The following is a 12,891-nucleotide window of genomic DNA, read 5'->3' on the forward strand; positions in this document are numbered from 1 at the left end:
GTATCCAACCCTATCTGAGACCCAAGCTTGGGAACCTTGTCCTAAAGCTGGAGCTGGTGGAGTTGGGGAAGACTCCCCTTCTGGGTGGACGGATGGGCCACTCCCCTCCCCATTTTTGTTTACTTTGGCTGCCTAGCAAGAATGCATTCTCTCTCCCCGCCCGCCTTTCTCTTGTTTAAAAAAAATAAAAAAATCCTCTTGGCAACCCCTGAGCTGCTTGGAGCCAAGCACAATTGTGGCTTTGAATCTCCAACAGCCCCCTCTGAAAGCACAGCCAGGGCTTGCTAGCCAGGGTCTGCAGATGTTAAGGCTCGAATGGGGACTGGGTGGGGTGGGGGTGGGGGGGCGGGAGAGGCTGGGGTGGCCAGCTGGATCCTTCCTGTGCTCCAGCATGGGGTGTGCTGAGAGTTCAGAGCTGGCTTTCCTATGCAGGCCTGGAGCTGAACCGCCATCGGGCTACGAGGAGAAGAGCCCAGATGTTTGTGCTCCTTTCCCGTCAGGACCCCACAGCTTTTCATTTCTCACTGGCCTAGCTAGGCAGACGGTCCACCCCAGAGGTGGGGGGGGAGGATGTTTTGTTTTCCCCCAAGAAGTGAAATTGGGAGACATCCGAAAGGGAGTTTGTGTGTGTAGAGAGACCGCCGCTGATTTTGTCCGTATGGAGGGAAAGAGCCCAGCCTTGCGTGTGAATAATCCTCCGTCCTTGAGTGTGTGCACACTCCGTGCAAGAACTGAGTGGGGTGGCCTGCCTGACCCAGTTGGGATGCAGTTCTTGAATGCAAAGCACCTCGGCGTCGTAAATAGCAAGCAGCCCCGGTATGGATCCTCTTGCTGTATTTTTCTTTTGTTTCGCACCACTGATGTGCAAAGCTTTACTTATGAATCATAAACAAAGTTGAAAACAAAGCAGTATATAAGAGCACAGATTTTTACGTAGCTAAAGCATTGTCTCCTCCTCCGTGGTAAACAATCGGGCGGCAGGATACCTCCCTGCTGCCCCCTTGAAGCCCCCTGCCGCCCCCTTGAAGCCCCCTGCCGCAGCTTCAAGGGGGCTTGTACTGGTTCCCCCTGTCCATTGTCGGCCCAGATGATGGGAGTTGTAGTCCAGAAACAGCTGGGGGAACGAAAGTTGAGCAGGCCTGATGTAGACAATCATATACACAACTTCTATGACTCTTGTTGGGGCCGAGGGGTGATGACAAAGCCATGGGAGTGGACCTGAATGGGGGGAATCCCTCCTGCCCCCTTCCCATGTATTTTATTGCTGCTCGCTATGTGGGGAGATGGAAGTCTCCAAGTAACATCCTGCCAAGCCTGGCTGCAACCTGATCTTCCTTGTGGCAACCCCAGTGGTCTTGGCGGCAGCTGCTTTTGACATTCCTTCGGCATGTGGAAATCATTTCCCCCCCTTAAAAAAAAAAAAAAAAGGTTTTCCAGGTTTTTGCTTTTGAGGGCAGGAAGAAGGTAGGGAAGGAAGGATGGGAGGGCCCTGAACAGTGTTCCCTCTAACAGGGATTCCCAGATGTTGTTGACTACAACTCCCACAATTCCCAAGCAAAAGCCATTGCAGCTGGGGATTCTGGGAGTTGTAGTCAACAACATCTGGGAATCTCTGTTAGAGGGAACACTGGCCCTGAAGACTGGCAAAGGAGTGTGTGTGTGTGTGTGTGTGTGTGTGTGTGTGTGTGTGTGTGTGTGTAGCACCCTCTCTCTGTGCTGAATGCCCAGCCGGCTTTGTAACCGAGACAAATTCACGGCTCTATTTTGGTGGGCTTACCTCCAAGAAGTCAAGTTGGATTTGATTTGTATACCGTCCTATTCTCTGCCCCAGGGGTAGGCAGCCTTTGGCACTCCAGCTGCTGTCAAATGGCAACTCAGGGGGATGATGGGCTTTGTAATTCAGCAGCAGCTGGAGTGCCAAAGGCTGCCTATGCCAGGTATTCCCAAGCTGGGTTCCCAGAGGTTGTTGGACTACAACTCCAATCATCCCTCTGGCCACTGTAGCTGGAAACAAGGGCAGTTGTAGTTCAACTGCAGGGGACTCAGGTTTAGGAAGCCATGGTCTAAACAAATCAAATCTTTATTGTTTACAGTCATTCGACCAGCAAAACACAAAATACAAAAGCTTTACATAAAAGCAAACTTGGTCAAATAAAATAATAATAAACTGTTGAAACATAAAAACAGAACCATAACACCCGAGTTCATCCATTACATAAAACAGAGGGCTCCATGCCTTGTAATAATCTAAAATTTAATTCCATCCAACCCCATATCTCACTTCTCAACATTTTTTATCCTAGTCTTATTACTTCGCCACGTTATAAGACACTACATCCAGATGGGGGTTGACTTGCAGAACCATGAGCACGCCCACTTGAAGCCGCGCTGGAGAGTTTCAAAGCCAGGATGGCTGGAAGCCGGGGGAGAGGGCATCGTGTCAGGCAGGATTGTGGTGAGGGTTGCAGAGAAGATGCTAGGCCAGCGTCTGGTGAAAAAGTGCCTTAGGGACAGAACCGGTTGACCTGGGCCACCTGTTCCGTGGCCTAAAATGGCGGCTCCTTGTCCCCACAGCCACGAGGACGGTACGGTTCGTTTCTGGGACGCCTCGGGAGTGTCTCTCAAGCCGTTGTACAAGCTGGGCACGGCCAACATATTTCAGACAGACTGTGAGCACAACGACAGCTTGAACCAAACCTGTGAGGAGGAGTGGCCTCCCTTCCGGAAGGTACCGGTTCTCGATGGAAATGTGTGCGAGTCGAGGACGGGGCGGGAGGGCGAGTGCTGGAGTCTCGGAGTGGTCAGGAAGATTGCTGTCTTTTGTGTCCCAACCAGGCATGCCTGGGAAATTATAGGCATGGTGGGGGGCAGGGGGGGCGCAGAGGTTTCCCGTCCGCAGGTGGTCACACTTTGGAGAGGGACAGGGCTTTTAATGTCGGAGCATCAGTATGGGGGAAAGATTGGAGAGAGACAGGCACACACACACACATACACAGAGTGCCGGATTTAGGCACAAGCTATGGCTTCAGGCCTCACATTATTACTACCAAACTAAATGGAGAAGAAATGCAACTTAGTCCAGTAAATCTATCGTGGGAAATATATGCAATCTATAAGACAGAGTCACCTTAAGTGGCGCAGCGGGGAAATGCTTGACTTAACAAGCAGAAGGTTGCCAGTTCGAATCCCCGCTGCTACTATAGCGAGCAGCAGCAATATAGGAAGGAGGCAATGATAAACTCCTCCTGTATTCTACCAAAGATGAGATCCTGGGGTGAGTTTTCCAAAGGCTGGTGCCACCCCATAGCAGGCCCTGTCTGAAGTTGCCTGTTCGCGCACTTCTGCTGGTGGAGGGACCCAGGGAAGGGTGTTCGGGGCAGGTCTTGGTGCTCAGGTTGACTCATGAAGAGGCAGGCCTTTGAGGTGGTACCAACCTATTTAAAGACTGTCCAAACACACACACTGAATTACATGGGAAATGACAATGAGGGGAACGATGCAAAGATGAATAGCCCCTTGATGTGTCTAATATTGGTGGAAATGTGCCCTCATGTGGAGAGAGGAAGAATCACTGAAGGAGTTCTTGAGTTTGAGCCACTGCTGCTCATAGAGGCACGCTCTAGATTCCCTGTATGGCTGTGTGTGCCCCCTTATTCATTTCGCTAAGTTTCATAGTGCATAACTGCTGTCCTGCACCCAGGTTGGCTGCTTCGACCCTTACAGTGATGACCCCAGACTGGGAATCCAGAAGATCGCTCTGTGCAAGTACACAGCCAAGATGGTGGTGGCTGGGACGGCAGGACAGGTACTGGCTCCTAGAAAGGTGTACAAGATCCTTAGTTTGATGTCCCCCCCCCACCCTGTGGAACTCCCGGCCACTTGCAGGAGTTGAGTGGGGCTTTGGGAGGGAGTTCCTGGCATAGGGGACAGCAAGGGCTGCATTACTTGGCAGAGCAGGAAACCTTAAGGTGGGCTGAGGATGGTGCAGAGCAGGGGCTCCCAAATCTGTAATACTCCAGATATTGCCGAACTACAACTCCCATCATCCCCAGCCATAATAAATTGTAGCTGGGGGTGATGGGAGTTGTAGTTCAGCAACCTCTGGAGTACCACAGGTTGGGACCCTGGTGTAGGGCCTTTTCAGAGGTAGACCCACAGCTTTGGAACGCCCTTCTGGAAAAGTTTTGCTGTGCTTCTCCTCTCAGGGTTTTTAAAAAAAACAGCTAGACGCCCGTCAATTTAGAGAGACTTTTAAATGTTTTGTTTAAAGTTCATATCTGGTGGGTGTTCAACTCCTTCACTTTCAGCCTCCAATTTTGCAAGACTGCCTGAACAATATTGCCCTGGGGAGGTGGGGTATAACTCCTTGAAATAAATAAGAAGCTGCACGGCTAGTCCCATCCAAGTGAGAGCACATCCACGGCAGATTTTCTGTCTCCCAGTGGCATATAAATGGCTTCCCTCCAGGATGACGCCAGGAATTTGTGGTCCGGATCCCGAGGCTGGCATGACTCTTGTTCTCTCGTGACAGGTACTGGTGATGGAGCTCAGCGACGAGAAGTCAGAGCACCTGATCAACACTGCCATGGTGGACCTCCTCCAGGACCGCGAAGGCTTCACCTGGAAGGGCCACGACCGCCTCGCCCCCAAGAATGGCTCCATCCCCTTCGCTCCCGGCTTCCAGCCCTGCGCCCTTGTGCAGTGCATGCCCCCCGCAGCTGTCACGGCCGTCACGCTACACTCGGAGTGGAACCTGGTGGCTTTTGGGACCAGCCACGGCTTTGGGCTGTATGACTACTACAGGAGGAACCCTGTGCTGGCCAGGTAAGTGGGGTGGTAGGGGGTGCTTGGGGCAAGGCGTTGCTTCAGGAGCTCTTGCCTGCCAGCCAGCCAGCCAGCCAGCCTCCTTCAAGGTCCATCTGAGATCTGAAACACACACTCCACCATCACCACCACTATTGCCACCCCTCCTCTACCACCACCACTGCTACTACTACCACTCCACCACCGCCGCTGCTACTACCACTACCACCACTCTGCCGCCACCACCACTAGTACCAACACTACCACTCCACTGCCATCGCTACCACTACCACCACTCCACCTCCTCCACCGCTACTACTACTACTCGACCACCACCGCTACTACTACTACTACCACTCCACCACCACTCCTCCACTACCACTCCACCCCAGCCTCTTGGGGAGGAGATGTGCTTGTGCCCCTTCCACATTTGGCAGAGAAAGGTGTGGCTTTTATTTTCCTTGGGCAGGATTCAGACGAAGGCACCTGGCAACGGATGGGGCTTGCGTTAACTTCTCTCAGTGGTGCTTAATCATGACTAACTTCGACTGCATCGTGCCACTTGTGCTGAAGTGGAGAATTAGCTCTGCAGTGTGAGAGCAGCGCCTTGGCAGTTGTTCCAAGCCAGTTGGAACTGGGGCGGGGAGTTAGTTTTTGGTGGAGGTTTTCCTCCTCCATTTGAGGAGGGTGACACGGTAGGGAGCCAACTGGGTGTTTTAGTTACTCTGTGCCTAGGCGCCGTTTCTGATGTGGGTCTGCACCCCGGTGGCTTTGTGTTGCCTCGATACTGGGCCATGAGAGCTGATGGCAGTGCCAGTGGGAGAGAGTGGGCATGCCCTCTGCTCTTGGCTGTGGGCTTCCCGGAGGCATCAGGCGGGCCACTGTGCGAAACAGGATGCTGGACTAGATGGGCCTTCTTGGGCCTGATCCAGCAGGGCTGTTCTTATGTTCTTACGGTTGGGGATCAGCTGGTGGGAGAAGTCTGATCTGGAAGCTTTTACATCTCTGGTTAAGTCTGATCTCGATGCTTAAGTTTCAAGTTAAGTCTTCCCAGAAGACCAGAGGAGACCGGTGGAGGGGCTGGGTGGGCGGCGTCTCCCTGGAGCCCTATGAGAACAGTCACCCTGGAGATGCTTTCAAGTGTGCTTGCCACAAGGGGGGCAGCAGAGCCCGAATCCAGAGGCTGCCCGTCCTAGCTCTGCGGAGTCCTGATTGTGGCGTGGCGGTGTTGCAGGTGTACGTTGCACCCGAATGACTCGCTGGCCATGGAGGGGCCCCTCTCCCGCGTGAAGTCCTTGAAGAAGTCCCTGCGCCAGTCCTTCCGCAGGATCCGCAAGAGCAGGGTGTCCGGCAAGAAGCGGGTCAATGCCAGCAGCCCCTCCAGCAAGGTGAGCCGACTAGGTGCTTGCAGGCTTCGGTTTCCAGGTGGCGCCCAGGTTGTGGGTTTGAGTCCTGATGAGGTGGTAAGCACTTGGAGAGTTGGAGTGTACACTTCACACACTGGTTGTCGTTTACCGGACTCCCCACTCTTTGGGGGATTCCTGGTGCTAGTGGCTGCTTCTGGAACGGGGCCGTAGCCCAGAGCCCTTGCGTGTAAAAGAGCCCTGATTCCGAATTCAGAACAGATGAATGTTTGTTGAGTGTTTATTGAAAATCAGTCTATAAATAACGTTAATTGCCCTGCAGGTGTAGGAGAGGAGAGCTGGTCTTGTGAGAACAAGCATGAGTTGACCCTTTTGCTAAGCAGGGCCCACCTTGGTTTGCATTTGAATGGGAGACCACGTGTGTGAGCACTGTAAGATCTTCCCCTTAGGTATGAGAAGAGCACCTGCATGCTTGTATGCAGAAGGTCCCAAGTTCCCTCCCTGGCAGCATCTCGAAGATCGGGCTGAGAGAAACTCCTGCCTGCAACCTTGGAGAAGCTGCTGCCAGTCTGTGTAGACAATACTTTTATTTTTTTAAAAACACATTTTATATCCCGCTCTTCCTCCAAGGAGCCCAGAGCGGTGTACTACACACGTAGCTTTCTCCTCACAACAACCCTGTGAAGTAGGTTAGGCTGAGAGAGAAGCGACTGGCGCAGAGTCACCCAGCAAGTATCATGGCTGAATGGGGATTTGAACTCGGGTCTCCCTGGTCCTAGTCCAGCACTCTAACCACTACACCACGCTGTGATAGATGGACAAATGTAATGGACTTGATGTAAGGCAGCAGACTTGATGTTCCTGCGTACAGGCACTCCCTCGTTTACAAACACCCAGCTTGAACGACCTGTACTTACAGACAAAGCTCCGTAACCTATTAAATTAATGAAGTTCCCAGTTTACAAATGCCGACCCACACGTACAAACAGGCCATCTCTTATTGGAAGTAAGTGTGTTCCGCATTATCCATCCAGCTGACAAACTTTTGGAATGCAACCTGTTTGCAAGTTGGAGACTCGCTGTGCCTGGTAATCTTATGGAGTGGATTTTGGAGAATCTTGAAGATTATCCTGTCAAGGCTGGGTGTCTCTAGAAATATGGATCCAGCATTTGGGGGTGGCCGTATCTTGAACGCGGTCTGCTTTTCTCCCCAGGTGCAAGAAGCAAATGCCCAGCTGGCTGAGCAGCCGGGCCCCCATGAGGTAGAGATGACCCCCGTGCAGCGGCGGATCGAGCCCCGATCGGCGGACGATTCGCTCTCGGGAGTCGTGCGCTGCCTCTACTTCGCGGATACTTTCCTCCGAGATGGTAAAGATGGGGGGGAGGATTGTATGTTTGCAAATGAGGTAGGGGTGTGTGGAGGGGGGTGGGATTTAGAGGAGGTATGTCACTTTGTGTCCCTGCAAGGCAGCTCTTTTGGGTCCTTCTGAAAGCTGCTGAAAGCTGTTCTTCCTTTTACTTTTCACTTCAAGCCCGCTGCTAGGGAGGGGAGAAGGTTTGCAGCCCAGGGTGGGCATCTGCAAGCAGCAATGCGACTCTGTGGAATTTGGGGGTTGATGGAAGTGGGGCACTGGGAGGGGGGCGGTTTCCGCAGCAGAGGAGGTTCGGTGGCAGTTTTTGGCACTCTTAACTCCTGATGTTGCGTAGTAGGTCCATGCCACAGCTCTGGGGCTTTTCCATTTAGCAGAAAGAGCAAGGAAGACCGTGGGGAGGAGAGCTGGTCTTGCAGTAGCCAGCCTGAATTATCGCCTTTGCTAAGCAGAGTTCAACTTAGTTTGCAGGACTGCATGCACAACATAAGGCCCCGGGGCAGGATCCAGCCCACAGGGCCTTTTTTTTTTTTAAAGGGCCCCCAGAGAAGAATATCCTACAGCATCATAGGAGCTGGAAACTGCCTTACAGAGCTGATGTTTACTCGGAAATACATCCAGTGTTGTCTCTCATTTTTTTCACCTGTGTGTGGAATGAGTTTTGTTCTGCGCGGCAGTATCAAGGCAGTGTGTGTGCACGTGCATTCAGAATGGGGCCTTCCTGATTCGACCTGAGCGGGATCTAAAATTAACTGAGTGGACATCAAAAAATGTGAGAGCACGTACACACACACGCCTTAGAGGGAACACTGAATACACCCACAGTGTACCCAGTGAGGCTTCCTAGGAAGCTTGCCTAGGACTGCAGCCTGGAAGTGACAGTGATTTAGGGAGACCAGAGGGCATTTATTTGGGGCTGGCTTGCACTCCAGTGCCTCACTGGCTCGGCGTCGATAAAGTCTATTTTCGGGCAATATCCTTGGTCAAAAATTGTGAGTCACTTAACCAGGAGGGGGATCGATCCGTAGCTCAAACTGCCTTCATTATTTTTAATGTAGTAATTAATGTGCTTGGAAATGGACCTCGGCTTCCACATACCAAGTCATGGTTAGTTCCAGCCTACTGGGCATTTGAGTTGTGCGCCCCGTCTTAGAAGCTGAGGCCTTAGCTCAGTGGTAGAGCATCTGTCTGCATGCAGAAGATCGCAGGCTCACTCCTTGGTTGGCAGCATCTCCGGGTAGGGCTGGCAGAGACTCCTGCCTGAATGAAACCTTGGAGAGCTGCTTCCAGTGAGTGCAGACAATATTGAGCTAGATGGACCATTGTTCTGGCTCAGTCTAGGGCGGCTTCCTTTGTTTGGGCTGGGGCCCTGCCTCCGTGGGAGAGCATCTTCTGTGCATGCTGAAGGTCCCAGGTTCACTCCCTGGCAGCATCTCCAGGTAGGGTCGGGAGAGACTTGACTGATTGATTGATTGAGTGCTGTCAAGTCGGTGTTGACTCTTAGCAACCACATGGATAGATTCTCTCCAGGATGTTCTGTATTCAACTTGGAATTAAGGTCTCTCAGTGGTGCATGCATCACGGTCGTAATCGAGTCATTCCACCTTGCTGCTGGTCTTCCTCTTTTTCTTCTCTTTCCTTCAACTTTGCCCAGCGTGATGGACTTGCCAAATGCGTCTGACCCTTTGGGACTTAGAATGGCACCCCTCGAAAGCTTCTCACAGCGGCTTTTCTCCCCACATTGTCCCACAGCTGCACATCACGGGCCCACCATGTGGGCTGGCACCAACTCTGGCTCCGTATTCGCCTACGCCTTGGAGGTCCCTTCGCAGGAGAAGTTTTCCGAGCGCTCCGTGGAAGCCGTTTTGGGCAAGGAGATCCAGCTCATGCACCGGGCGCCCGTGGTGTCCATCGCCGTCCTCGATGGCCGGGGGAACCCTCTGCCCGAACCCTACGAGGTCTCACGGGACCTGGCCAAAGCCCCCGATATGCAGGGCAGCCATGCGGTGCTCATAGCCTCGGAGGAACAGTTCAAGGTAATTCTGGCAGGGGAAGGAAGCTTGTGGAGGGATGTGGTGTGGAGTGTGTGTTGAGTGTTGTAGAACTGGAAGAGGTGCCGAAGAGGGCAGCCAAGATGCTCAGGGGCCTGGAGCACCTTCCTTACGAGGCACGGCTACAGCATCTGGGGATCTTCAGTTTGGAAAAGAGAAAACTACGGGGAGACATGATAGAGGTTTATAAAATCATGCATGCAGTACAGAGAGTGGACAGGGATTTTTTTCTCCCCCACTCACAGCACTAGAAACTGAAGGCCAGGAAATTTAGGACCAAGTGCTCTTGTGGTAGCAAGCATGAATTGCCCTCTTTGCTCAGCAGGGTCCACCCTGGTTTGCGTATGAATGGGAGACCTACATGTGTGAGCACTGCAAGATATTCTCCTTGGGGGATAGAGCCACTCTGGGAAGAGCACCTGCTGTTTGCATGCAGAAGGCTCCAAGTTCCCTCCCCAGCAACTCCTGAGATGGCTAAGAGAGACTCCTGCCTGTAACTTTGGAGAAGCCGCTGCCAGTCTGTGTAGACAATACTGAGCTAGATGGACCAAGGGTCTGACTCGGTAGAAGGCAGCTTCCTATGTTCCTGTGAAGCACTTTTCCACACAGTGCATAATTAATCTATGGAATTCTCTTCCACGGAATGTAGTGACTAGCTTGGATGATTTTAAAGGGGCTTAGACAAATTCATGGAGGACAGGTCTATCAATGGCTACTAGTCGGGTGACTATAGGCCACCTCCAGCCTCAGAGACAGGGTACCTCTAAATGCCAGTTGCAGGTGAGCAACAGCAAGAGAGAAGGAATGCCCTCACCTCTTGCCTGTGGGCTTCCCAGAGGCATCTGGTGGGCCAATGTGGGAAACAGGATGCTGGACTAGATGGGCCTTCTTGGGCCGGATTCGGGAGGGCTGTTCTTGTGTTCCTATGAAGGGGCTGAAATGAAGTCATGAGAACTTCTGCAGCCTGTAAAAACTGTAGCAATTGTTTATTTCAGGAGTGAGGCTGTGAACAAGAACAGCTGTCCTCCCTCCGAATTGGCTTCGCGACCTAGCCAGACCTGACCATGTGACTTTGTGGCATCCTTCTCATGCCTTTATTTTCTATTCAACATTTTTTGCGTGCCGCTTCTCACCTTGAAGCCCCTGCAAAGCAGCTCGTGCAATTTAGAACCAGAACCTCCTAAAACGATGCGACGTTCCATTTCTTTGTGGCTGCTGTTCCCAGGGAGCCAAGCTGATATTGGTGGTCTGCTGCCCCTTACGGAAAATTGGGGGTGGTGGTGGTGGTGGTAGGTGGACACAGCTACCCCAGGGTTAAAAGCTAAGCTTGCCCTGGCTTTGCTCTTCACCCCCGTGCTCTGCCTCCAGGTTTTCACATTGCCCAAAGTCAGTGCCAAAACCAAGTTCAAGCTGACAGCCCACGAAGGCTGCCGGGTACGGAAGGTGGCCCTGGTCAACTTTGCCAGCGTGGCTTGCGAGGACTACACAGAGAACTGCCTGGCCTGCCTGACCAACTTGGGGGACATCCACATCTTCACGGTGCCGGGTCTGCGGCCGCAAGTCCATTACGACTGCGTCCGGAAGGAGGACATCAGCGGAATTGCCTCGTGTGTGTTCACCAAACATGGGCAAGGTGAGCTCAAATTAGGACTCTCCCCAATCCAAATGGCGCTTCTGCCATTGGCTTCCCTTAAGCAAGCTGCTCCCTCCCAGATTCCACTCCCTGGAGCCAAGACAGGATGGGCAAAGGGGTTCCGGGCTCGTGGGCAACCAGGTTATCTGTGTGTTCCCTTCTTGTAAGCACTAAATATGGGCAAAGAGCTGGTCTTGTGGGAGCAAGCATGAATTGCCCTTTTTGCTAACTGGGCAAAGAGGCACTTTTTTAAAAGTGGTGATTCTCTTGATTGAGCAGGGGGAGAGTAACCGGCCCTCTCCATCCCCAGCACAGCATCCCTCCAGTGTCTGTTGCTGGTCTGTCTGATGTTTCTTTTTAGATTGTGAACCCTTTGGGGACAGGGAGCCATTTAATTAATTTCTCTATGTAAACTGCTTTGGAAACTTTGGTTGAAAAGCGGTATGTAAATATTTGTTGTTGTTGTTTGTTTGTTTCTTTGCTAAGCAGGGTCCACCCTGGTTTGCATTTGAATGGGAGACTGCATGTGTGAGCACTGTCAGATATTCTTCTTGGGGGATGGGGCCGCTCTGGAAAGAGCATCTGCATACCTGTCTATGCATAACTTTCTGCATGCATAATCTGCATGCAGAAAGTCCCAAGTTCCTTCCCTGGCAGCATCTCCAGGTAGGGTTGAGACAGATTCCTGCACGTAACCTTGGAGAAGCCGCTGCCAGTCTGTCTAGACCAGGGCTGCTCAACTTCGGCCCTCCGGCAGATGTTGGCCCACACCTCCCATAATCACTGGCTATTGGTCACTGTGGCTGGGGATGATGGGAGTTGTAGTCCAAGAACATCGCGGGGCGGGGGGGAGTAGTTGAGCTGGCCTGGTGTACCTGGTGTAGACAGTAGTGAGCTAGATAGCCCAGCGGTCTGACTTGGTAGAAGGCAGCTTCCTATGTTGTTTCATCTTGTCCCCAGCGGCCTCAGAGTCCCATAGAGGCAGAGGGGATGGATTTTTGGACCAACAGCAAGGCCTTGCGAGAGCCGTGGGTCCCGTCGCCCTCTCTTTAAGCCTGCCTTGCAGTGACAGGGCTTGCTGGGCTTGTGGACTACCGACATGGCTGGTGCACAACCCGACACATCCACACTGGACGTTGTCAGGAGGTGTGTGCCCTTGGACGGGCCTGGCCATCTCTGGGGCTAGTCCTGGTCTCTCCTCGCCCCTCACCTCCCAACAATGGGGCTGATACTGGCCTGCCTTACAGGGTGCTTGTAATCTTTGCAACAAGATGCCCCCCCGCGAAGCACTTTCCGCACACGGATCCCGAGTGTGGATCGCAGGAGGTTGACTGCATAGCTGGTCTCCTCTTTGGAGCCTGGGCTGAGATTCTTTCAGCGGGTTGTGGCAGGAGGGGCTTGGAATCTGCTGGGGAAGTGGCACAGATATGTGGAGAGGGGGTCTGGCAGCCTTTTTTAAAAATAGTAGACCCTCTGCCTGCTGTCAGCTGTAATTGTGGATTTTTTTAAAAAAAGCAACAACCAGTGGGCCCTCTTTTTCCCCTTGCAGGCTTCTATCTGATCTCTCCATCAGAGTTTGAGCGCTTCTCCTTGAGCACCAGGAACATCACGGAGCCGCTGTGTTTGCTGGACACGAGCCGCGTCCACGACGCCACCTGCCTTGGGTAAGG

The 12,891-nt window shown here is 52.6% G+C and overlaps 1 protein-coding gene across 3 annotated transcripts in view; it reads left to right on the forward strand.

The window, feature by feature from the left end:
• Window positions 1-12,891, forward strand: part of LLGL1 (LLGL scribble cell polarity complex component 1) — a 58,492-nt gene that overhangs the window by 38,927 nt on the left and 6,674 nt on the right. For all 3 annotated transcript variants that reach the window (XM_053276583.1, XM_053276584.1, XM_053276582.1), the window contains exons 12-19: window positions 2,575-2,728; window positions 3,701-3,805; window positions 4,532-4,824; window positions 6,038-6,191; window positions 7,382-7,535; window positions 9,290-9,573; window positions 10,957-11,221; window positions 12,771-12,885. In XM_053276583.1, coding sequence (XP_053132558.1) covers window positions 2,575-2,728; window positions 3,701-3,805; window positions 4,532-4,824; window positions 6,038-6,191; window positions 7,382-7,535; window positions 9,290-9,573; window positions 10,957-11,221; window positions 12,771-12,885 — 1,524 coding nt within the window. The remainder of the gene's footprint in view (window positions 1-2,574; window positions 2,729-3,700; window positions 3,806-4,531; window positions 4,825-6,037; window positions 6,192-7,381; window positions 7,536-9,289; window positions 9,574-10,956; window positions 11,222-12,770; window positions 12,886-12,891) is intronic.

The sequence above is a fragment of the Hemicordylus capensis genome, chromosome 13, assembly GCF_027244095.1.
Source record: "Hemicordylus capensis ecotype Gifberg chromosome 13, rHemCap1.1.pri, whole genome shotgun sequence".
NCBI classification, from domain to species: domain Eukaryota; kingdom Metazoa; phylum Chordata; class Lepidosauria; order Squamata; family Cordylidae; genus Hemicordylus; species Hemicordylus capensis.